This window comes from Bos indicus, chromosome 2, assembly GCF_029378745.1.
Source record: "Bos indicus isolate NIAB-ARS_2022 breed Sahiwal x Tharparkar chromosome 2, NIAB-ARS_B.indTharparkar_mat_pri_1.0, whole genome shotgun sequence".
In the NCBI taxonomy this organism is placed as follows: domain Eukaryota; kingdom Metazoa; phylum Chordata; class Mammalia; order Artiodactyla; family Bovidae; genus Bos; species Bos indicus.
Genome location: NC_091761.1, coordinates 56,532,606 through 56,558,709, shown reverse-complemented (window position 1 = coordinate 56,558,709; position 26,104 = coordinate 56,532,606). Strand labels below are relative to the sequence as shown.

Sequence of the window (26,104 nt, the reverse complement as noted above, 5' to 3'; positions counted from 1 at the left end):
GAACCTCTCTATAACTTCTATTACTTTGATTGTTGAAGAGTTAAATATATTCTCTTATAATTTTGAATCTATTTAAAATACAAAAGCCTCAAATTATTTTCAAAATTGTAATAGGATTTAGTAAACTTTGAGGATATTATTAATATATGCATTGTATAAAGCTAAAAGTGAAAATCTTGGCATGGTCTCATAGACCCCATGGTATCTATTTGGCTATTTTGAAAAAAATATCATATTTATATAAGTTTTAAGAAGTCTTTTTTTTTTAACTTGGGGTTTTAAATATGAACATATGTATAATTAGCAGAGTCTGTAAAATTTGAAGCAATTCTTTTATGACATGGAAATATTTTAAATTGTAGATAAATAAGTTATAGCCAATACCTTATGTAATTAATTAACACAGGAATGATGATACCTTTCCATGTTGAGGGGCTTCGTTTGTTAAGCCTGCATTCAAATTCTGGGATTCTTGGCCTTGTATTAGATCACTAGGTAGCCAAATATACTTACGTAATGGCTTTGTGGTTTAAATTGCTGTGTCCTGGGATGCTAAAAAGCTTTTCCCTTAGGTTTTAATTCCTTTTAATTGGCAGTGGTTGCCTAGGGATCTGTATTAATGAGTCTGGGACTATGTCTGAATTCAGTAAGAACAGATGTGAACAGTTAGCAACGTGGACCATGGGCATGATCCTGGGCTATTAGTAAAGTGTGTGTGAGGTATCTGCAGTTCTGCCTTAGTCCCTCAAAATAATTATTACACTATGAAACTACTTACAACCATATACATGTGTGTGTGTGTATAATATGTTACAAAGTGATCTTCCCCAGTATTTTTTCCTGTAGAATAATGCTATTAAAATTCCCAAGTATAAAAGCTAACTAACTAACTATATATCTATATCTATATCTATATATTTAAAGTGATGTTTAAGGAATAGCAATATATGAACTGGGTATTTTTCCCCCTATACTCTTATTTTGAATCTTAATTTTTATTTTGGACCAAGATGTAAAAGAAATAACACCTTCTATATTCTATTTAATAATCTTAATTTCCGGAATTGAAACCTGACTTTTATCACACTTATAGTTTCAACCTTTTTCATTCCACTATCTTGGAAAAACAACTCCAAATGATATAGAAAAATATAGTGATCAGAAAATCAAATTTAAGGGAGTAATGCTTGTATCTGGAAATAATATCAATCTTGTCTAATAAAACACTTTCAAAACATACAGAAGGCACACCAATTAATTTATCTACAGATATTTCAGATTATTTCTTAAAAACAGCAAAATGTCATTATTTGCCACTGTTTTATACATATCTTTGCTGAAATTTAAATTCTGAGTTAAAACATTACTTAAATGAAATATTGTCTCAAGCATTTTACCTGGCTCACAGTTTTTCTCATCTTCTCCATATTTACAGTCTTCATGGCCATCACATTTCCATTTTGCTGATATACACTGACCATTGGAACACTGGAATTGATCTTTGGAACAACTTGTTTCACAATTTCTCTGACAAAAACAACACAAACATAATTAAAATTAAAATTTTAGATAAATGTCTTCAACCCCAAAAAACACATACAAGAATCTCAGATGATCACACTTAAGCTCATCACTATAAAACATTATAATCATTTTCCAGTTTCATTTGTCTCTATTAGTCATAATAAAACAGAGAAATATAAAAAGAACATAAATCCCATGGCTTCATCAAGTAATAAAGTTGCTCTGAGTGGATCATACTCCAAACAGACAGTTGTGGGGTAATGCAATTTTAATAGTTATAAATGACAATGAGAAATGTCAATAACCTCAGATATGCAGATGAAACCACCCTTACGGCAGAAAGCGAAGAGGAACTAGAGAGCCTCTTGATGAAGATGAAAGAGAAGGTTGAAAAAGCTGGTTTAAAACTCAACATTCAAAAAAAGAAGATCATGGCATCCAGTCCCACCACTTCTTGAAAATAGATGGGGAAACGATGGAAAGAATGACAGACTTTATTTTCTTGGGGTCCAAAATCATTGCAGATGGTGACTGCAGCCATGAAATTAAAAGACACTTGCTCCTTGGAAGAAAATCTATGACCAACCTAGACAGCACATTAAAAAGCAGAGACATTACTTTGCCAACAAAAGTCCATCTAGTCAAAGCTATGGTTTTTCCAGTAGTCATGCATGGATGTGAGAGTTGGACCATAAAGAAAGCTAAGTGCCGAAGAATTGATGCTTTAGAACTGTGATGCTGGAGAAGACTCTTGAGAGTCCCTTGGACTACAGGGAGATCCAACCAGTCAATCCTAAAGGAAATCAATGTTGACTATTCATTGGAAGCACTGATGCCAAAGCTCCATTACTTTGATGTGAAGAACTGACTCATTGGAAAAGACCCTGATGCTGGGAAAGATTGAAGGCAGGAGGAGAAAGGGACGACAGTGGATGAGATGGCTGGATGGCATCACCGACTCAATGGACATGAGTTTGAGCAAGCTCTGGGAGCTGGTGATTGACAGGGAAGCCAGGCATGCTGCAGCCCATGGGGTCACAAAGAGTTGGACATAACCGAGGGACTGAACTGAAGTGACAACGATGATTGTGGGGAAATAAAAAGGCTAAAAGATATTTCTAATCAGTATAGCCAGTTCCTTGGGAATGGGGTGAAAAGATTAATGTGAAACAAGAAAAAATCCTAGGGTAATTCTGTCTTGCATCAACAAAACTTCCCCTGTGTTATTTCTTCCCCCTATCCCCACTTTTCTCCCTCTGTCCTTGTTCTTTCATACTTTGCTGTTCATATTCCTTTTCCATTCTTCTGCTATTTGTTCTTAGAGAACTGTGAAATGAACTGCCAGAATTGTCATTTTTGGCTAGCTAGCATCCAGATTTTATTTGGAAATCAAACAAGATAGTAGTGATGCCTTTGGGGGCCTTTCAGTTCTTTATATGAGATCAATGAAAGGGAAATTAGAAATTCACTTTCCTTGGGTCTGACCACTCTGGTTGAAATGGGATGCTCCAGTGAAATGTCTTGCTGAGATGATATTTTTCTGTTGTTTAGCAGTTTCTATTGTTGCCGAGATTTACTTGTCTGTTCTTTTCACAAAAGGTGCAGCACTCTTACAGCTTGTGAAACTTCCAGTGAATGAAGCATATGAACTGTTACTCCCTGCTTTTTCTCAGTTTCATCCCATGTAAGAAATAAGAGCTTATTTTCTGAATTCCTATAGTTTTCTCTTTGCTGATGACAGTTTAATTAGACTGCCTGCTATATAACTGATTTTCTTCTTTCCTTCCCCACTTCTTTTCCCAAGTATTGAAGATTTACCATTTACTAGAGTTTCTTAAATAATAATGTTGGTAAAACTGGCTAAGTGTTACTCACTGTGATGTCAGACTCTTTATGACTGCATGGACTGTAGCCTGTCAGGCTTCCCTGATTGTAGCCTGTTAGGCTCCCCTGTCCATGGGATTCTCCAGGCAAGAATTCTGGAGTGGGTTGCCATTTCCTTCTCCAGGTGGTCTTCCAACCCAGGGATTGAACCTGAGTGTCCTGCAAGAGTTTCTTAAATAATAATGTAAATAAAAGGATGATTCCTCCCTGTATTTGGTAAATTCAGTTCAGTTCAGTTCAGTCACTGAGTTGTGTCTGACTCTTTGCGACCCCATGAATCGCAGCACACCAAGCCTCCCTATCCATCACCAACTCCCGGACACCAATGGACACCAAATCTATGTCCATTGAGTCAGTGATGCCATCCAGCCATCTCATCCTCTGTCGTCCCCTTCTTCTCCTGCCCCCAATACTTCCCAGCATTAAGGTCTTTTCCAATGAGTCAACTCTTCACATGAGGTGGCCAAAGTACTGGAGTTTCAGCTTCAACATCAGTCCTTCCAATGAGCACCCAGGAGACCTCCTTGCAGTCCAAGGGACTCTCAAGAGTCTTCTCCAACACCACAGTTCAAAAGCATCAAGTCTTCGGCTCTCAGCTTTCTTCACAGTCCAACTCTCACATCCATACATGACCACTGGAAAAACCATAGCCTTGACTAGATGGACCTTTGTTGGCAAGGTAATGTCTCTGCTTTTAAATATGCTATCTAGGTTGGTCATAATTTTCCTTCCAAGGAGTAAGCGTCTTTTAATTTCATGGCTGCAATCACCATCTGCAGTGATTTTGGAGCCCCCCAAAATAAAGTCTGACACTGTTTCCACTGTTTCCCCATCTATTTCCCATGAAGTGATGGGACCATGTAAACTCATAGACTAATAGAAGACCAGCATTTTAACCAACAATTTCAATAAAATATACTGCCAAAATAAATGAATATGCTTCAAAAACATGAGTTCATAAGGGTTTTAAGAAAGACTTCACAGAGGAATTTTAAACAGAATGAAACTAAGAAAATATTTTTCACACATAAGGATAAATAGAACTGTGATGTATCCAAGGGGTGAGCTATGTAATGGTGAATGACATTGGAAAAATAGCCCATGTACTGGTCATGAGGAAGTAATTTCAGATTTTGTTCACCACTTTCCTTTTCCATGTCCATTACTGTACCTGGGACATTTAAGAAGTAAGTATTCCATTAAAATTTGCTGAATAGATGATCGAATGAATGAAGTAGCAAATGTAGAAAATGAGGAATATATATTAAAATATTTTGTAATTTATGGCAACCCACTCCAGTATTCTTGCCTGGAGAATTCTATGAACAGAGGAGCCTGGCTGGCTACAGTCCATAGAGTTACAAAGAGCCAGACGTGACTAAAGCAACAGCATATATGTACCGCACGTATACACAGGATAGAAATAGTGTCTATGAATCAAGAACCTAATATCATGCAATGATTATAATAACTGCTCAGTATATTTTGTAGAATTAATTAATGTTTTTCTCAGCAATAGGGCTAATTCAAGTAAAGGAGCTTAGTAATCAGTGACACTGTTCTATCTGTATTGACAATAACACAGAAGGTAATACTTCCGGATATTTTTTCTACCTTCAGAAGAGTTTAATTTATAATATACTGCATATAGTTGATGCATGTGTCTGTGTCTATATTTGTGGGGTTTTTAATCATTATCTTAGACATCTTAAAACACACAGGAAAACAGAGAGAACAGAATAATAAAACCCATGTGCTCATCATGCATATTTAACAATTATCCACACTTAGCTATTCATGTTTCATAAGCCTCTCTCCCAGTTTATTTATATTTTGAACTTTAACATAATGACAATAGCTTCAGAAAATTAATACTATGATGGTATTAATAGAAAATTTTTAAAGTTATTCCCAATCCACTTTAAAAATTTCCTAATTTTCTCAACTGTAGAAAAATACTGTTTGATAAATGAAAAATCTAAAAGAACCTATACATTGAATTTGATTTGAGTTTCTTTTAATGTATAACTCTTTTTTGAATGCCATTTACTACTTGGGAAAAACAGGTCATTTGCTCTATAGAATGTCTCACATTCTGAATTTGGCTAAGTAAATACTAATAAAGTTACTTAGAAACCTCCAAAGTAACAATTGAGCTTTTTGTTTAAATATTATTATCAACTCATATATTTGTATACATTATTATATTTCAATACATTACAGTCATTTTTTATTTTCTTTCTAAGGCTCAAATTGTCCCTTTTGTATGTAGAAAACCCTGCAATTTTGCTCCTATGTATTTTGGACACTATCCCAATAGTCTTGTTTTCTGGCTTTACAAGATGTTAGTGGCTCATTTTGTCAATTTCCATTCACAGATCTAGAATTAAACATTTCTCAACGGAGTTTTGATTCTGTTAATTGGGTAATGTAGTTAGAGGTCATGATATGAATGCTAGAGATAGTCTTTAAAGCTGGGATGTCATTGGTTTTAGGATTTTTCAGTGGCAGAGCTAAAAACATATTTTTAAAAACAGAAAAATAAATCAAGATCTCAAGCTGATACTTTTGAATTTAATTACAGGGTTTTTATTTACTTGCATTTTTTCTACGTTCATATCTCCTTTATTTTACTTAAAAATTTTGAGTGTTAGTAATTTTAAAATAATTTTACATTGGAACTACTGTACTCTCTAAGACACAAATTTCAAATTAGCAAAACCAATGTTATTTAAAAAACACATGTATGAATATAATTTAAGATTCTTTTGCATTTCTTTTGGTTCTTACAATATGTTATACTGGACACAGAGGTCAAATATATTCTAAATTCACTTTAAATAGTTCTTCTCTGTGTTTGCCACTAACCTGATACACAATTACATTGATCCAAGTTTTTGATTTAATGTTTTGGCTGAAAATTAAGAAAGTAATTCAGTTAACATTCATACAAAAAGTAATCCTTACAATTTTCTCTTTTGTTCCCAGTATAAGAATATCCTGTATGTAATTATGCTTTCTAGCCATCTGTTCAGCTCACTTTTTTGTTTGTTGACAATGCAACCCGTCATTCCAGATTTTATAAAGGAAACAGAAATCAACTGCCTGTAATGTTAGCCACTTAATTACATATAGACAGTATCAAAAGTCCATAAATGTGGAGAAAGACTACCTTTAAGAGAGTTAATTTCATTCCCTAGGGATATTAGCATAAAAATATATGGATAGTGGAGATATATTCAGCCACCAAGAATTGCATCCATTAACCTATAGCATGAGAGAAACAGCATGGATAAGGATGTCTACTTTCACATGAATAACATTTAGAAAAAAGAAGTGTTTAATTTTGTTTATGTATGTTGGACATCTAGTGAAAAACATGCAAGATGAAATCACAAGCCTTCAGTAATATATCCCCACCTTTTGATGTTTCACAATTACATGGTGCTGTTGGAATATATATATATTTTTAAAGAAAACAAAGACAAAACATTTTAATGGTATGGAAGAATTTATATGAAATATATTTTCCTGATTGTGAAACATTTAATAAAATTCTGAATAAATATAGATACTAAGTAAATATGTAGCTGGGAATTGTAAGACTTTAACTTCTCTGTGGATTTTTAAAAATTTTGTTTGACTTGTTTTGTGACTAGCCCAATCAACAGAAGTAATATTTTTCACCTTCTCCTAAGAGACCTTTGCAGCCTCAAGTTTTAAGGTTTCAGACCTTCAGGTGAGAAATAAAGTGCATTAGGTTCCAAAATCTAGACTTGTACATGATTAGGGGGACTTTTCCAAAATAGTGAGAGAATGGGGAAGAATTGTCCAATCTTGATAAGACTCCCTGAAGGTTGGGGAATATCTGGTTTGTGTGGATTCTATAACTAGTAGAGACCTTCAGGGTCTTCTGAAGAGGCAGGTAATCAGTGGATACTGGAGGAAGCTGAACTTGAAACACAGAAATCTCCAGAGCACCTGGGAAGATTCTTCCCAAGTCGATAGTCAGTGGGAGGCCCTTTTTGAAGCTGAGTACATATTCGTGTCAATCAGAGTAGCAGAAGTCTAGGCAGTCATTGTGCGTCAGGAGGAGCCATGGTGGCCACTGAGGACCAGAGACCTCATTTTCCCTTCTGTGGCTGGACTTGATTGTACAAGTGCTGCATTCCTGATAGTAACATGAAAAATCACTAACTGAGAAAACCATGTAAAGTGACTATTACTGTGTGTCATGTATTATTTTTTAAAGCATCATGGAGTAATTAATATCTGAAACCCCAATACACAGATGCATAAATGATAAATTGTGTGAAGGTTTATATAATATTAGCACAACCTGAGATTACAGAATTATCCAGAGAAATTCTAAACTTCTTAACTGTGTGTACATAGAACTTATTATAAATGGATTGTGAGTCATCATCTAAGCAAAGCTAAATCTGCAGTTTCATAAAAATTGATGACCCACATCTAAGTCTGTAAGACTATATCTACTGAAGAAGGAGTCTGGGGAGAACAAACTGTTTAAAATGCATAAAAATATTAGTCCTGACTATAAATACTGCAGCAAATTTACGAACAAATTCACAGATGGCAAAGGCATCAGCTATAGGGAATAGGGTTTCCAAACATCTTATTCCCAATCCAGCCATTCACTACTTGAGGTAAAACAGACTATAAAATTAACTGTCAATAGTAGCACAAGAGCTATTCCCTGTGCTGGATGTGTGCAGCACAGAGCATAGATATAATACATATCTTAGTGTGTCAGAAGCAAAGTGCATTCAGAGCTGTCCCTGTCACACTCATTGAATGGAATAATAATTATGAATGAAATTTTAAGGAACCACTTTATTTTTTGTTTGATTTCTCAAAAACGCCTACCTCATCCGAGCCATCTGCACAATCAAAATCTCCATCACACCAAAACCTTGAAGAAACACAGTCCCCGTTGGCACAGAGAAAATCTTTCAGTGTACAGGTCTGTGGCTCTGGGGACAGAAAAATAGCACAAGTTTATTCTATTACATGCAACTTCATTCTAAAATTTATATGACATACCACGTGAGGTAGCATTGAGAAAAAAGAAGTTAGCCAGGCAGAACCAATAAATTGTTTATAAAAAAAAAAGAGAAACATTTCATGAAGCATCTGTGGTATATAATATAATGATTTTTCACATTTATTTTTGAAGTCATGAATAGAAAGTGGCATTAGATACAAATTGAAAAAAATGCAAAAGATAAATAGCTTACTGTTTAATGAAAATCCAGTAGCAAAGTAAAAGAAAAGGCATAAAAATCTACATATTAAAGTAAAACAACAATTTTTCCAGTTGAAATTCTAAATCATATTATGCATTTACTTAAAGGATGTAAGACATTTTGTTACTCTCTATGGGTACACAGGACTATTTATTAACTGAAGAGTCTAAACTTTGGTTCATGACTTTTTATTATGTATTCTAATGACTTTCTAATTCTTCAATTCTGTCCCTGGAAAATTCAGAGCTCCTAGAACTAAAAGGATATGTGGAGATATTATTGGACATGATTGAAGGAGATTCTTTTTTGAAAACGGCCTATTTATTTATGCAGTTATTTGCTTATGCCTTAACCTCATTTACCTGCCATTTCAGATAATTTGCTAACTGTTAATTTAATTATGCTTCACCATGTTCCATATAGGACCTAAGCCAAATATTGTGACTTGTTATTTGGCTCAACTCCTGTGCAGGATATGTTTCATCTGGACAATAAAGCAGGAGTGCAGAAATTTTCCCTAACAAGTAATCAGTATAACTGCTGACCGTCACCTCTTGCTTGGTTTTGATTCTCTAAACAGAACTGATATCTGGCATGATGAGAGACCCTCCTTACCCCTCTCATTAACTGTATTTACAACGGTCCTGTTTCACACACAATAATATTCTTGTTCAGGTAAAACAGAAATTGGCAACAGAAATAAAATTTAAAGAATATTCATATGAAGCATAATTTCTACATAAAGATTCTGCATAATTCAGCCAGTATTTAAATATCACTCTATGCAATCACTCGGGTTCTCACTATAGGGTAACATATGAATGTTTGATATCATGAAGGCTCTTACATTTCTATATAAATATCCCTTCTGAGAACACTGGAAGAACTTTGAAAAATGTAATATGTATTGAACATTTTGTTCTGTTCTGGGTCTTTATTTTAAAAATGTGAACTTCTGGCTATGAATAAGATAAGATGCTTATCAATAGAATGAAAAAGAGCCACTAAGTGGAGGGTCTCCCTCATTTTTAAATACTCCTTTGTTTAGACAGCATGACAAGAACAGTTTCTCTTTTAGTCTTTGTACTATATTCGTATATATGACACTTTAATTTTAAAAACAACTTAATTAATAGTAATATTGATAACTATAACAATAATACAAAAATACCAGCTACTGAGTGTTCATTGGAAGGACTGATGATGAAGCTGAAACTCCAATACTTTGGCCACTTGTTGTGAAGAGCTGACTCATTTGAAAACACCCTGATGCTGGGAAAGATTAAGGACAGGAGGAGAAGGGGATGACAGAGGACGAGATAGTTGGACGGCATCACCAACTCAATGGGCATGAGTTTGGGTAAACTCCGGGAGATGGTGATGGACAGGGAGGCTTGGCGTGCTGCAGTCCATGGGGTCACAGAGTGGGACATGACTGAGTGACTGCACTGAACTGAACTGAACCAGCTACTGATATTTTGTTTGCTGTTAAGCACTAGGTGAAGATAATGCCAAATAGTTGAATTAGCTCACCAGTTAATGTTAACAATTCTATAAGATAGGTGGGCTTCTCTGGTGGCTCAGACGGTTAAAGACTCTGCACGCAAGAAGGAGACCTGGGTTCGACCCCAGGGTCAGGAAGATCCCCCGGAGAAGGGAATGACATAAGTTAGGTATTATTGTTGGACCCTTTTTTAGATGAGTAAATTGAAGCAGAGAGAGGAAAAAACTTACTCCAAATCACCCAGCAGGTAAAAGAGCTAGTATTAAACTTGAATCTAGATAACCTGACACCGGGATCTATATTTTTACTGCAAAGCTGTATCATTGCCTCCCATACTACTGAGGAAGTAATAAGTGTTCACATATTACAGGGATTGACATTAAAGCCCTTGAAAAGTCAAGTTAATTGTCCAAGGCACACAGCTAGCAATGTCGACTTTACAGTAATAATAAAAGAAAACCCTTTTCCTCTTTGTATCCACCCATGCTGAATCTGTTTCACTCTCCTTCCATTTGCAGAAACACGTGGTTTTATTCTCAGGGAAAATAAATTCTATTAAATAAATAAATAAATAAATAGATGCTCAATTTTTGAATAATGGTGAATAACATTGGATATTAAATACTAAGCAGACAGTGCCTTTAAAATGTATTATATTTAGATATTTAAAAAATAGCAGTACAATCTTTAATTTCATGATTTGAGGGTATTGAAATATGATAATTCTTCCTTTAATATTCTCATTTGCTTTTATTCTAATTAAGAACAAGTGTGTTTATCATGTGCTAAATAGCAATGGCCTCACAGGCTTTTACACACTCTGCTATGGGCAGGGCTGGATGTTGTTAGTTCAAGGTTATAAATAAAATTGTATAGCCAGTAGATCAAGGTATTTGCCCAACAAATCCACAGAATATTTGATCTATAGAGACTTGCTTTAACATTTTTAATTATTCTGTTCCAATAGAAGAGTAAAGGAACTGAGAGACTTTGCTTAGAAAAGCATTTTTCAGTACAAATGGAAATTCTGTATGTGCTACCATGTTTAAAATAAAAAAGCCAGAAAAAATAATCCTGAATTATTTATATATACACAAATGACATCAAGGAATGGGATAGCTAATGTGTTTCTAACTCTCACCTAAATGCCTTAGAATATTTTCCCACTAGTTCTCTCAAAAAGAAATTCTCTCTTGGGGAAAATGCAATTTTGTTATCAGAGAAGATCCTAAGTTATTGTATTCTCTTATCGTTTACTTTGCCTTTAATCTTTTTGGGATAAAGTAAAGAATGAATTTTTAGAACTTGGCACAATAGCATTTTTCTTGTGGAAAAGAACCAAAAAATGACTACACCTGGACCATAACCCGTTTGGAAAGAAAATTTGAATGTGGCATTTTCCCTAATATTTCTAAAATGTTCTTCTTACACTACCTTGGTCTGATATTACCTGTTCCTGAGATCAAAGGAGATAGGGAATCCCATAGATGAAGGATTAACCAGGTTTTTCATAAATCTTATCTAAACAAGCTAGACTGACAGCCAAGAAGCCTTTACAGAGCATGTTTCAGAAGGCTGATCTGGATTCTATAATAAGGATAAAAAATAGGGGCATTGTATAAACTGGTCACCCCCTTTGATAGTAGTGAAGGCATAAACATCCTGCCTCGGAACTGAAAGGAGCTATAGGAGACGACTTCACAAAATCTAAGAAGCTATAGTCAGAAAATAAAAGTAACTTTCAAAGCCATAGAGTTAGTGGCAGAGAATAAAAGCTTCCAGGCTCCAATTTCTCTACTCAGTATATTATCATAAACTCTTGGTGATAAGTTCAAAAATTATATCAGTGTGAGTGTGAGCATCTGAGGAGAATTTTTAGAATACAATTAGTATAACTGTCATGCTATACAAATAATCTTCTGATATAAATTCAGTGTGAAAGTACTAGAAATTCAAATAAGGCAGATGCAGCTTGTCTCTACATAAACCTATATCTAGTTGATCAAATTATTTGGTACTTTAAAATCCATTGGAGTGCCAGTTACTTTTTAATAATGCAAAGTTATGAAATAATTTTATTTTGTACATCAATTACTTGGATGGCAGACATACCATATATATTTGTTGCTGATGAAAATAGTACAGATGTTGAGGTTTTAAAAATATTTCCAAACCTTTGCCCCAGATTACTAAATGACTTCAATAACAATGAAATTTTCTTATTTTTAAGAGCAGAAATCATTGCTGAAGTAAAATGTCCCTGCTGAACACTTAACAAGGGAAATGATCATCATCAGATGATGAAATGACAATGGGCTAATTATCCTATGTAGATGTAAAAAATTAGAAGGCATATTAAACTAAAACATAGCTGGCAGTTAATTGCTCTGCTGCTATTCCAACTCTTTCCATATCTATGCCTGGAATATTTCCAACTCAATTTAAAAAGTTAATTCATTATAAGAGATTCATAAACAAAGAGGCCCAAAAGCAAATTTTATAGTAAATTGCTAATATTATAAATATGTGTCAGGCACTGTGCAGATCATGGGACATTGTTCTACTTCTTCAACGATCTTCAGACATTTAAATAGGAATTCAGATACATATGATAAATAAATGAGACAATCAAATGTGAGTGAATTTTGCATAATAGCATGTGGGCCTTTAAAAAAAAAAACATGTTGCTATTGTGTAAGACTGACTATCTCTGGTATGTTTCAGTACTTAATAAAGGCTAACAATAAATGACAAATGTGGATTAAAAGGCGTATCTTTGACTAATGACATTTAGAAAACATGATACCACTGCCCTCTCGAGCATACTGTTGTCATCTATATATAACTATATATAAAATTATGACATGTATGTAATATGTAGTCATAATTACAATACATATATCATGTGTATATAATGATAATAGTTTTGTTGTAGTTATATACATATTATTTTAATAGTTTCAATATATAATAAGACATTGGAAATATTTTGAAAGCATTTTAATACAGCAACAGTATATTTTTCTAAGGCTGACTTCTACAGGACTAATCTCTTGGTGCTCCCTATAGATATACTGTGTTTTCTTATTTTTCAGAGACTCAGCTTCTGTCTATGTAGAACTGGTGGCATTTTCAATGCTTAAATCTTCCCATTTTTCTGGCTTAGTCAAGATGGTATATTCAAACACCACCTAATGATCTACAGCCCTTGATCCTTACACTTAAACATTCTTCCATGTTTAACATGCTATCTACTCTGACGTTTATCCTGTATACACCTTCTATTCTTCCATGTCACAACTATAATATGCTTCATTCTCGTTCACTGCCACTTTTTCTTGCCAAATTCATCAATATTGCTTGTCTTAGTAGGAACTAAAAGCGATCCACACATAATTGGGTATTTTATACTGCAATGCTTGATACTGCAGTCTATTTCCTTGCTTTTTCTTAAGGGCTCTGTGACTACAGTAATTTATCACTAAGTTTCCATGGTGACAAGTGAGATGCAATTGTTCCTTCTCCTAGCTTTCTTGCATCAAAAGATGACTTTTAGGAGATGTCACCAAAATGATATTTGGCCACTTAGGAAACCCCAGGAGAAACCAGCTATCTCTGCTCTTCATTCTTCTCCTTCCTGTCTCATTAAAACAGCAACCTAACTTCTCACACCATTTAAATAACCACTTGAATAAAGGGTCTTCCAAGATGTGAGTCTCCATGTTACCTTTCCACTTCCTTCTCTTGTTTTCAATATCCTTTAGTCACAGATGCTTCCTTTCAGGTATATTATTTATGAAAGTGAAAGTCACTCAGTAGTGTCAGACTCTTTGTGACCCCATGGACTCTACAGTCCATGGAATTCTCCAGGCCAGAATACTAGAGTGGGTAGCCTTTCCATTCTCCAGGGTATCTTCCTAACCCAAGGATTGAAGCCAGGTCTCCCACACTGCAGGCAGACTCTTTACCAGCTATGCCACAAGGGAAGTCCAAGAATACTGGAGTGGGTAACCTATCTGTTCCCCAGAGGATCTTCCCGACCCAGAAATCGAACTAGGGTCTCCTGCATTGCAGGTGGATTCTTTACCAACTGAGCTATCAGGGAAGCCAAACTTACATTGATAATTAACACTAAATTTTCCAAAACTAAGCTGAGTAGTTAATATGTTAATTTAAGCTCTGAAATGAAATTAAAGTAAATAAGAAGTACATACATAATTGTTTCTTTTTTGAAATCACTCCTCTAGTCTTACCACCATTAGATCTTTATTTTAATCACTGGACAGAATCTGAGAACTGCTATATAATTTTTTTTTTAATTAAAGATTAAAGAAATCTAGAACAATCTAATAAATCTCTGCAATGCACTTTACCTTTCTAAAGAGTATAATCAGTTGGGAGATATTTATATGAAGATGGAGTAATAAAGGTTTCTATATTCAAAGTATTTCATAATCATAATTATCCAGAGATTGCATACTTAAGGTCCCTGATCCTCAAATACTGGTCAGATTAACTTTTGAAAGTGACTCAAACCATTAGCTGATATTTTGCAAACTGAATATCCAAGTGGTTTATTAAGGCTGTGATTCCACTAATTGTATGCTTTTATATAATATATCCCAACACTTTAATATAACAGTTCCTATTTTGTCTCCTGCATCATGGGAAATGAATGCTCTAAATCCAATGTATAAAGTAGATATTATTGTTATCATAAAACTCTTTTGGGAAGTAGAAGAATGTTAATATTTAATAATGGAATTTTATTATTGTCTTACTTTGAACATGATTATATTGCCTTTTTGTTTAAACAGCCCTGTAAGAAAGTGCTGGTAAGAAATACACTCAGAAATGAATGCTAGAAGATGGATACTGTCACAATTTTACATACTGTCATGCTTTGTAGAAAATAAAATTGCTGGCTAATTAATGTTTTTTAAACTTATTACATAAAAATGCAGAAGGCAGATGATGAAAATTGCTTTATTCTATTTTCAGAGAAAAGCATCCTGAATACATATGGTGTTCACCACTCCAGAGAGAATAAATGATATTTCACTGAAAGATGCTCATGGGTGAATTTGTAGTGTAAATGGGTCTGAGACTGAAATAAAATGAATACCATCGGTTAAAGAATGATATGTTTTGTGTCTCCACATCATTCAGCTCTTTCTATGAACTTGCGTCAAGGGTTTCTTTCATTGCATACTAACGGGTTGCATTAAACCTCATGATACTTTCATAGCAATTCTGATAACTGTAGGAAAATAACTCCCAGGATGAGTCATTTCAATAATTCTACCATTTGAGATTCAGGTCAATTTAGTCTGAATATTCTTGTTCAAATGTGAATATATGTATAAAAATGTGAGCTGCAAGACAGGTTCAAATTCATATCTTAACTAAACTAAAAATTGCTATCCTGCTTATTGAATAGGCTGTCAAGCTTGCAACATTCTCAAGCAAGAGTTACTTACTACAGTTTTCTTCATCTGAATTATCACTGCAGTCATTTTGGCTATCACACCGCCAATGATCTGGAATACAGTTGTTGTTTTTACACTGGAATTCATGAGGACCACAAGTCTTTTTATCTGTAATGGAAAGAACCAGAATTTGCATTGTTGGCTTCCATAAAGATATCCCTCATTGTGTCCTCACTGCTGTGTGAATCCAGGGGACATGACATTTCTTAGGACCTCAAGTCAGTTCTTAACTGAGAAGCATTCCTAGGAAAAATTGAAGGCAAATTCTGACTAATATTTCATTGTGAGCTAATTACAAAGCAACTGACTGGACCATCCACTCAACACAAATCAGTCAATAAAAATAAAGATCAAGATTATTGAAAACTATCCTTCTTTAAGATACTCCTCTAAGCCATCTTCTATTTTTGCTATAAAGTAGCAGCCATAAAGAAATAGTTATTAACCAAACTGTGTGGTTGCCATCTTGTCTTCCTTCTTTAGAAGTTCTTATTCAAAATTTACCTATGGTCAGCTGATCTAAATGTATAGATTACAATAGTGCCTAAGTAAAGACCTTACAAATTGTTAAAGTGCCAGCGTATCTGAACCTCTAAATAACCCCACTGAGTATCAGGAAATGTATTAACTAGCCCTTCACTTTACAAATGCTAAGGCAGATATTCTTAGAAGTTTAAGAACTTGATGCATTTTCACTACCACTAAATGACACAGCCAATTAAAAAAAAGAAAAGTGTGCATTGACTCCTGATTTGCTGTTCTTTACAAAAAATCTAACTGTGTCCATTGGATCCAGAATAAAAATTTACATAATAAGAATTTATGCAAAGTTTAGATCAGATATTTAAAAATTTTCATGACTAATATCCAACTGTTTATAATCTACTCCATTGCTTCTTAAACTGTAATGTGTGTATATATTAATTATTGGGAATTTTGCTAAAATGGAAATTGTGATTGAGTACATCTAGAATTCTAACACATTCTCTAAGTGATAATATCATCTTTCTATGAAACACACTGAGTTAGGAAGGTCAAAGCATCAAGATGATATAAATTCAAGTACATAAAATAATAAGAGTATTGATGTCAATGCACAATTTAAGATTTTCCTTTCACAGACTTAGATCAACTCTTTTTTTCCACAGCCATGTTAGAGATGGATAGTGAAGTGTTAAAATGATTGAGATTGGTAAAATAAATTTACTAAGGGAGAGGAGAAGCTATTTGGTGGCCATTGCTACTCTTTACTGCAAATTGCATTTTAAAAAATTCATATTTAAATAATATTATGAAAACAAAAGTGATTTAGGTTTAATTAAGAAAATCAGGAAATGATCATATATTGAAGATCCAGGCCACCTGCTGGGTAAGGATTTTCATAAACATGATCACACTCAATCTTCATAACATTCCTAGGAAGTATCATTACATGCATTTAAGTAAATGAGACATAAATCTTAAGAATTTAACTGATTTCTCCAATTTTACAAAGGTCTTAGATGGCAAAGGAGGAATTTTTATCCAATCCTTCTCCAGAAACATTTTGCATTTTTGTAGAAATTCTCATGATAGACCTCAAATGCACTGTTTTACTAATATATGTGTATTAGATAAAGACTCTGATGCTGGGAGGGATTGGGGGCAGGAGGAGAAGGGGACGACAGAGGATGAGATGGCTGGATGGCATCACTGACTTGATGGACATGAGTCTGAGTGAACTCCGGGAGTTTGTGATGTACAGGGAGGCCTGGTGTGCTGCAGTTCATGGGGTCGTGAAGAGTCAGACACGACTGAGCGACTGAACTGAACTGAACTGAATAAATATATGCATACAGATAGAGAGAGAGGGAGAGATAATATTTCCCTCCCCCTCTTCCATTCTGCCTACATACCTGCCTGTCTGGTAATGATTACTCAGAATTTAACTGTGTCACTGTGTTGAGTACAGTGTTTCATAATATATCCTTTTTGCCTGTGCTCTATACCTAACTTCAGATTCAAAAATTGGTCTAAAATTTACAAAAGTTCTAATGTAGCATTATGCACATCTCAATCAAGCAACATGTTAGGATATTGGAATTTAAATAACCCTTGAAGATATTGTATCCGATCAGATCAGATCAGATCAGATCAGTTGCTCAGTCATATCCGACTCTTTGCAACCCCCTGAATCTCAGCACGCCAGGCCTCCCTGTCCATCACCAACTCCCTGAGTTCACTGAACTATTTAGATAGTTACTTCATTTTGGAAATTAAAACAAACTCCTCTAAAACTAATACTATAGGTAACAGTAGTTTTATTTATTCCTTGCCATGTGTTGCTTGCATTATTTAAAATATTGTTTAAATTTTTAGAATAGAAGAATATAAGAAAGCAATCTGGATCAGAGAAATAGACTATTTAACTTAGTATTACATTGTACACAGGCAATTCTCCATGATTACAAAAAGTTAACAATCAGGACTGAGTATCAATACAATGGGTTTTTAAGTTTTCTCCCCTAAACTGTATCATATTTTGTGTTTGAAAAGAGACTTACACTTACAAGTTACAATAATAAGTTCATTACAGTTCATTGCTAAGGTTTCCATTTGGGACATTGCAGAAAGAGTCACATGAAAATGTTAATTGCCTTATGTAAGGTTATTTGAATTTTATGTTTCCAAGCTATTTAACTTTTTGATCCATGACACTGTTTATAAACATTACAAATATAAACTATATAGGTATAAACAGCAGTTCTTGAATTGGCTACATATTAAAGTCACCAAGGAAATGTTAAAAAATCCCTCTGCCCAGTCCATCTCCATATCAATAAAATCAGATTCTCTGGGGTGGAACCCACATATCAGTATTTTTATTAAAGCAAGCTGAATGATTCCAATGAGCAGCCAATACTGAAAATCACTGAACCTCAAAACCAATTGTAGAACAGAACATATATAATTCCAAATTGTAATACTCCAGAAAAATACTCACAATATGTAGAGTTTTCTATTCATTCATATTGTTGAATAGAAATGGAACAATGTTTTCATTTTTTGATATTATAAATTTAGAGAAAACAAATATAGTATTTGAAAACTTTTCTTTGTTTAATACATTTTCATATGAATTGTAGATACTCAGAAACAAATTGGATCCTCCCAGAAAGGTGGAGTGAGGGACCATCAAAAGATAAAACTGTTTGTAATATATACTATATGGGGCTTCTTTATATGTGCACTGCCTATTTCTCAAAAGAGAGAAAAGAATCTGGTTCTGTGATGCCTTGTGGAATAAGAACTGAGGACGTGGACTGAGAAACAGGGGTGAAAGATAGATTTAGTTTTCTCCTTATACCAAAAGGAAGCCAAAGGAAGCTATAAACTGCTGAATTAATAACTGAATTTGGAATGTTACCATGCGATGTGTCAGATAGAGAGTTTCAACAGAGGAAGTCAACTGGAGTCCCCGGCCAGCAATCTCGGACCTTGCAATAGAAGCAAAAATTTGCAAACTACCACTTCAAGCTTAAGCTCAAAGGCAAAGTTTATTAAAGCATAGATATACTCACAGAGAGAGAGTGGGGATGTTTCTGGAAAGTAAAACCAGCCCACCTATAAGGCTTAGGGGCTTCCCAGGTGGCACTAGTGGTAAAGAACCCTCCTGCAAATGCAGGAGACATAAGAGATGGAGGTTCCATTCCTGGGTCAGGATGATCCCCTGGAGGAGAGCATGGCAACCCACTTCAGTATTTTTGCTTGGAGAATACCATGGACAGAGGAACCTGGTGGGCTGCAGTTCATAGAGTTCCAGAGTCAGACAGGACTGATGTGACTTAAACACACATGCATACAGGCTTCAGCTTGTTTATAAGTTGTTCTATGAGGAGGTGGAACGTAATCATGGGTGAAAGACGGGGAACAGCTATTTGATTGACTGCCCTGATATCTGTAACTCACTCATTACTGCTCATGTCCCTATCCTCGGTTCACTAAGAAAAACCCATCTTGGGAGTGTGTATGGGCTAGATTTTATTATAATGTTGGTATATATTAAGTCTGAGTTTACTAGAAGTTACATGCCTGTCTAGACAGGGCATGCAATGCCCAGGGCCTTCTCTTATGATACTGTGCTCCCTCTTTATCAGGATAAGTTGCTCACCAACCAACCAGAGTTTCACAGGTTCTGGGTGAAGTCAGAGGAGGGTCTCCAGATGGTTGCGGCCTAACTGGTTGTCCCCCAAGCGAGGGTCCTCAGATAGTTGGTGCTTAGCTGAATTATCCCCCTCTTGTTTCTTTCATCTCTGTCACTTCCTTGTTGCTAATGTCTAACTACCTAATAGGAAGGGCACAGGATACAACATCATTGTATATGTCTATTATATATCTATATATCCACAATAACAGAAAATTAAACTTTTACAATGGTATCAATGAAACAACAAATACCCAGGAATAAAGCTAGCAAAATTTGTGCAAGACCATACTGAAAACCATACAGCATTGCTGAGAGAAAGTTAATATGTCCAAGAAAATGCAGTGATATCTATATTCATGGACTAGAAAACTCAAATTACTATAGCTTTCTCTAAATGAATATACAGAATTAATAAAACCCTTACTAAAATTCCAGCAAGTTACTTTTGAAGGGTTAAGTTATCCTAATCTAATTATTCTTAAGAAATTGATTATCCTAAATTTATATTTGAATGCAAAGGATCTAGAACAATCAAACAATACTGAAAAAAGAACAAAGCTAGAGTATTTACAGTACCTGATTTTAAGTTTAAAGTTACAGTATCAAGAGAGTATTAAACAAAATGAAACTAGAAATATAAGTCTACACATACAGTTAACTGATTTTCAACAAAGGCTCTAAATCAATTTAATGGGAAGAGGAAACTCTTTTTTAGCAACTATTACTGAAATAAGTGGCTATCTATATGAAAAAGATAAATCTCAACCCACCATACCCATACACAAAAATGAATCTCAGTTGATTGTAAGTGTAATATAAAGCTTCTAGAATATTGGAAAATATTTTCATAATCTTGGAGTAGGCAAAGATTGCTTGCTTACTAGGTCGCTTCAGTCATGTCCAACTTTTTGGGCCCCCATGGACTAGGGCCCTCCAGGCTCCTCTGTCCATGGGATTCTCCAGGCAAGAATATTTGAGTGAGTTGCCATGCCCTTCTCTGATTTCTTAGAACACATAAAACAATAATCAAAAAAATTGGCAAATCGAACTTAACCAAAATTAAACTTTTTTATTCTCTAGAAGATATCATTAAGAAAAACGAATTGACAAACTTGTCTTCATATTAAAAATTGAAATATTGAAATACGGAGTTTTTGTTGATCATGTTAATATTCTGTAATCATCACTATCTATCTTCCAGTTCAGAAAACATAATGATTACAGGCAGCTGGGTAATATGCAATGATTCTTGTTACAAAAAAGTAATGTAGTCACAGAAACACTGAAGCAAAAAGAATTATGATAACAATGAAACTCAGCCTCCATCATGGAAGCTCCTTGTTTCCTCCTCCTGACTCTAACATCATAGAGTTAGAAGTATGGGGTTAGAATTGGAGTTCGCACTTTCTTTTCTACTGATAGAAAATCTTGTCTACTACTGGGGTCAGGATAACTGTTGGTTATCAAAACATAACCTGTTTATATAGACATCATTATGTTCTTTCTTTAAATAAACCTTATACAGTTTGTATAAGACCCTTATGGCAGAAAGTGAAGAGGAACTAAAAAGCCTCTTGATGAAAGTGAAAGAGAAAAGTGAAAAAGTTGGCTTAAAGCTCAACCTTCAGAAAACGAAGATCATGGCATCTGGTCCCATCACTTCATGGGAAATAGATGGGGAAACAGTGGAAACAGTGTCAGACTTTATTTTTTGGGGCTCCAGAATCACTGCAGATGGTGACTGCAGCCATGAAATTAAAAGATGCTTACTCCTTGGAAGAAAAGTTATGACCAACCTAGATAGCATATTGAAAAGCAGAGACATTACTTTGCCAACAAAGGTCCGTCTAGTCAAGGTTATGGTTTTTCCTGTGGTGATGTATGGATGCGAGAGTTGGACTATGAAGAAAGCTGAGCACCGAAGAATCAATGCTTTTGAACTGTGGTGTTGGAGAAGACTCTTGAGAGTCCCTTGGACTGCAAGGAGATCCAACCAGACTATTCTGAAGGAGATCAGCCCTGGGATTTCTTTGGAAGGAATGATGCTAAAGCTGAGACTCCAGTACTTTGGCCACCTCATGCGAAGAGTTGACTCATTGGAAAAGACTCTGATGCTGGAAGGGATTGGGGGCAGGAGGAGAAGGGGACGACAGAGGATGAGATGGCTGGATGGCATCACTGACTCGATGGAGGTGAGTCTGAGTAAACTCCGGGAGTTGATGATGGACAGGGAGGCCTGGTGTGCTGCGATTCATGGGGCTGCAAAGAGTCGGACACAATTGAGCGACTGAACTGAACTGAACGGATACAGTTTTGATCTCTTAATCTAAATCTGCCTCCAAGTCTCTATTAGCATCATATAGAAATGAATATACCTATATATGCTGCTAGCAAATATTCTAAAGCTCATTGGCTGGTTATGAGTTCCTCAACAGTGATGATGCAAGTTGACTCTTCCTTATGTTCTATAGTAGGGAGAGTTTACTGACCCATAACTTTTTCGTTGACGTAAACATAGTAGATATATAACATTATTATTGGCATTTTTTGTCGTTTTGAAATTACTATATCCACCACTGGTGAAGCTATTATTCATGGACCACTGCCTCCTCTGTCATAAAGGGAAGATCTGTGACCCAAGGTGGACTCTTCCCTTAGAACACAATTAGTCTGCAAAAATAACATGTTACTGATGTTTAAAAACATTTATTTTATAACTTAAACCTAATAGATGATTATTCTCTTTTAATATTAAAGAAGTATGAAGGAGGGCAGTGCAGGGATTGTATGGTGGCTAGATAGTATCCTGAGGAACACAGATTTCTATCATTCTGCTCCACCATCCTAAGTAACGGCTACCATTTTTCTTAGTCACTTCATGGCCCAAGATGACTACTAGTGCTTGAGTCATTACACTGCAGGCCTGAAAGAGGACAGAAGGGCAAAACAAGAAGGCTTTTTAAGAAAACTCCCCCAAAATATTCATCCTGAAAGTCCCACCCAAGACTTCTGGTTACATTTCAAAGGTCAGAGCTTAGTCACATGACAATATCTAGCTTCAAGGGGAGATGGGAAATGTGATGACTTACTCTGAATAACAATGCATCAACAAAAGATTTAGGCTTCTGTTTTTAAAGGGGAAATAAAAATGGGTAGATTGATAGGCAATTTAGGAGTCTCTGTCAATAAGTAAACGAAACCAATTAAAATCATTTGAGGTGATCTCCATGGCTGCTGAAAGGGAGAGGATTTCATCTCTTTCATGATTGCAAGTATTATAACCTCAAGTTGCCATGGGTCATTTAAAAACCATGTAGAATACACCCATCTAAGAAGTCAAAGTAAGTAATAGTTCAAAACTGGAGGAAAAGATAAGCCTCTGATGACTATGTGAATTCTTAAATCCAAATTGTGCCTGAAGTCAACTCTATCCACTCCTTGAAACTGAGGCAGAAAATTTATGTCCCCACTGGTTTGTGCTGAATTTCTGTTATTTACAGACAAGAGTCCTAACTGATATAAATACCATACTATATTTTCCTTAGAAATAGTATGGACTCCTAATAGTAATATTCTTTTCTGTATGTGATGATTTACATAATTTCCAAAGTATTTCATTGGCTTATAATTACTTGGGAAATGCAGTCTCATTCTACAAGAAGTCTCAGAATTAGGCTCTATTTAAAAACAATTTGCAAACTCAGGCTTCCATGAAAATGGGAATTGGTAAATGTTTTTTGAGCATATTCTCTACATGACAAACGTGATTATAGCATTTAGTGATATTGATTATCTAGAAAGGTGCAGGTTGCCTTGCATTGTAAAGTGTCTGGTAGATCTGAAAATTAATTTCATGTTACTTCTCATCAATCAGGGTAATATTCCTCAATGAGCACTTACATGCACAACCTGTTCTTCTAGGGGAAGTGTAAATAATATGTGAATGCACCAGCAGTTGAGAATAACAATGCCAGCTGTAGCTTGTCCCAGTGGGATTCTCTTAGTTCTGTTTTGCTTTTGAATTTTTGATTTTTTAAAACTTTTACATTAGTCTTCCAGGTAGAGAAGATAAAGGCTTTTAAGTAAAACAAATTAACAATGACATATTTTCTTTATAAAGAGGTGAATCTATAATAAGCTAGCTCTCTAGAAGCTCCAATCATAGCATTTTAAAAATTGCATTTTAATGCAATGTATGTAATTTTCAGCAAAAAATTTTTGAATGCACATTACGCAGTTTTAGAAATTATCATATTACATTCTGTAATGCCATCTATCACACCTGACAAGAATTTGTGACTTGTTTTTTAATTTAGAAACTCATATTGTAAACTTAAGGGGGTGAAGTGAGGGGAGCTTGTTCTAGTATGCATCTAAAACACAGTTTTCTTTTATTTTATCTCCAGTACCCTAAAACCTTAAAGTCACAGTTTATATCATTCACAATGCTTAGGAGAAATACTGCTTTTTGTGTGGAGGAAAGGGTGTGTGAAAAGAAGCATGTTTTAGCAATAGCATTGTCTAGTGGCCAATTTCACTTTATGCTAGCCTACCTAAAGTCTTTATTGTCATATCATCTTTTATTTTCATATGAAAAATCATTTCAATAGAGAAGATAATGGAAAGTCATGATAACAGCCTAGACTCTATTTTTAAGGACTCAAATAACAGCTGTAAGGAAGTTACTGGAAAAGCATAAAAAGAGGAAGTAGATATAGTTGTGCCAGATGAGAGTGATCAATGGTTGTCAGTCTTAGACTCTAACCTAATTATGGGGATATATGGTAGGATGCTCTCTTGCCCCTTACATACTTAGACAATCTTTAAGATCCCCATCTTTCAATTTTTTTTCCTTTAAAATGAATTTAATGAACATTTATATCTGATATAAACTGAAAACAAAGGTTTTGTTGTAAATTCATGGTGGGAACAGAAGAGAAACAACACGTTGAGCTATTCAGGGTCCCTCAAATGGAGGGACATCCTCAGATTCTTGAACCCCAAAGTAATGAAGTCTTTTTTGGTGTATGGGTTTTTGAAATGCATGGTGTCAGTGCCCCATCTACAATCTTTGGTACTCATCACCCCTGCCTATGCTAAGCCAATGACTTTCTTTAAAAAAAAAAACACACACAAAAAAAACACTGGAATTTCTACAGCATTGTGCTTCTGTTGCACAATGAGGTGAATCAGCTATATGTATACATATATCCCCTCCCTCTTGAACCTACCTCCCATCTACCCCTACATCACACCCCTACATCCCACCCTGTATTTCATCACAGAGCATAGCAGAGCTCCCTGTTCAGCCAGTGGCTTCTAACTACAAGCATGTGGGACTCTGCTTGGCCCTGATCTGGAAGTGCTTTTCAGGGCACTTATGCCCTTCTCTTCCTTGGAGCTGTTTAAACAAATGACTGACAGGATCTGGTGAATAAAAATCTCAGCTCTCTCCTTTGTTTGGGGTAACTGATTATTCTAAACTATCTCAAAGAATTTCCTTGTAGAATGGATCTCGTTCCTGCAATAAATTGCTCAATAATATACTTTCTATTCCCCCTTCCCTTCCTTGGTTAACTGATCATCATTACTGATTTGTGGAATCATTTCCCCAATAAACCACTTATATTCAAAATCTTGTGAATGCAAGTTCTAATTCTAGGAAAACTCAACTTAAGAAAGGATGTACTGTGCTGTGCTTAATCGTGTCTAACTCTTTGTGACCCCATTGACTGTAGCCTGCCAGGCTTCTCTGTCCATGTGGATTTCTCTCGGCAAGAATACTGAATTGGGTTGCCTTGCCCTCCTCCAGGGGATCTTCCCAACCCAGGGATCAAACCCAGGCCTCCCACATTGCAGGTGGATTATTTACCTTCTGATCCACCAGGGAAGGGGTGATGATATATGTTGTCATTTAGTCAACAAACATGAATTAATGCTTATCATGTACTTGGCACTGTTCTGAGCTCATAGTATTTATATTAATGAAGAAAACTGGCATAAATCCCTACCCTCATTGAATTTATATACTAATGGCCAAGTGGTAATTTAAGACTAGAAAGAAAAAACAATAATAACAACAACAACAACAAAACGTTGACTGGAGGGTAAAGAGTGCTATAGTGAGAAACAGAGAAGAGAATATAGAATGTGTGTGGAAGCGGGGATTTCAAATGATAGTCTGCAAATGTTATATTAAGAAAGTGACCTTGGGATTTCTCTGTCGGTCCAGTGGCTAAGACTCTACACT

At 35.2% G+C, this 26,104-nt stretch overlaps 1 protein-coding gene across 1 annotated transcript in view; it reads right to left on the bottom strand.

The window, feature by feature from the left end:
- The window catches only part of LRP1B (LDL receptor related protein 1B), a 2,167,013-nt gene that overhangs the window by 184,587 nt on the left and 1,956,322 nt on the right, over positions 1–26,104 (bottom strand). The window contains exons 67-69 of the mRNA XM_070768349.1: positions 15,660–15,776; positions 8,296–8,402; positions 1,398–1,527 (exon numbers count right to left, since the gene is read on the bottom strand). Coding sequence (XP_070624450.1) covers positions 1,398–1,527; positions 8,296–8,402; positions 15,660–15,776 — 354 coding nt within the window. The remainder of the gene's footprint in view (positions 1–1,397; positions 1,528–8,295; positions 8,403–15,659; positions 15,777–26,104) is intronic.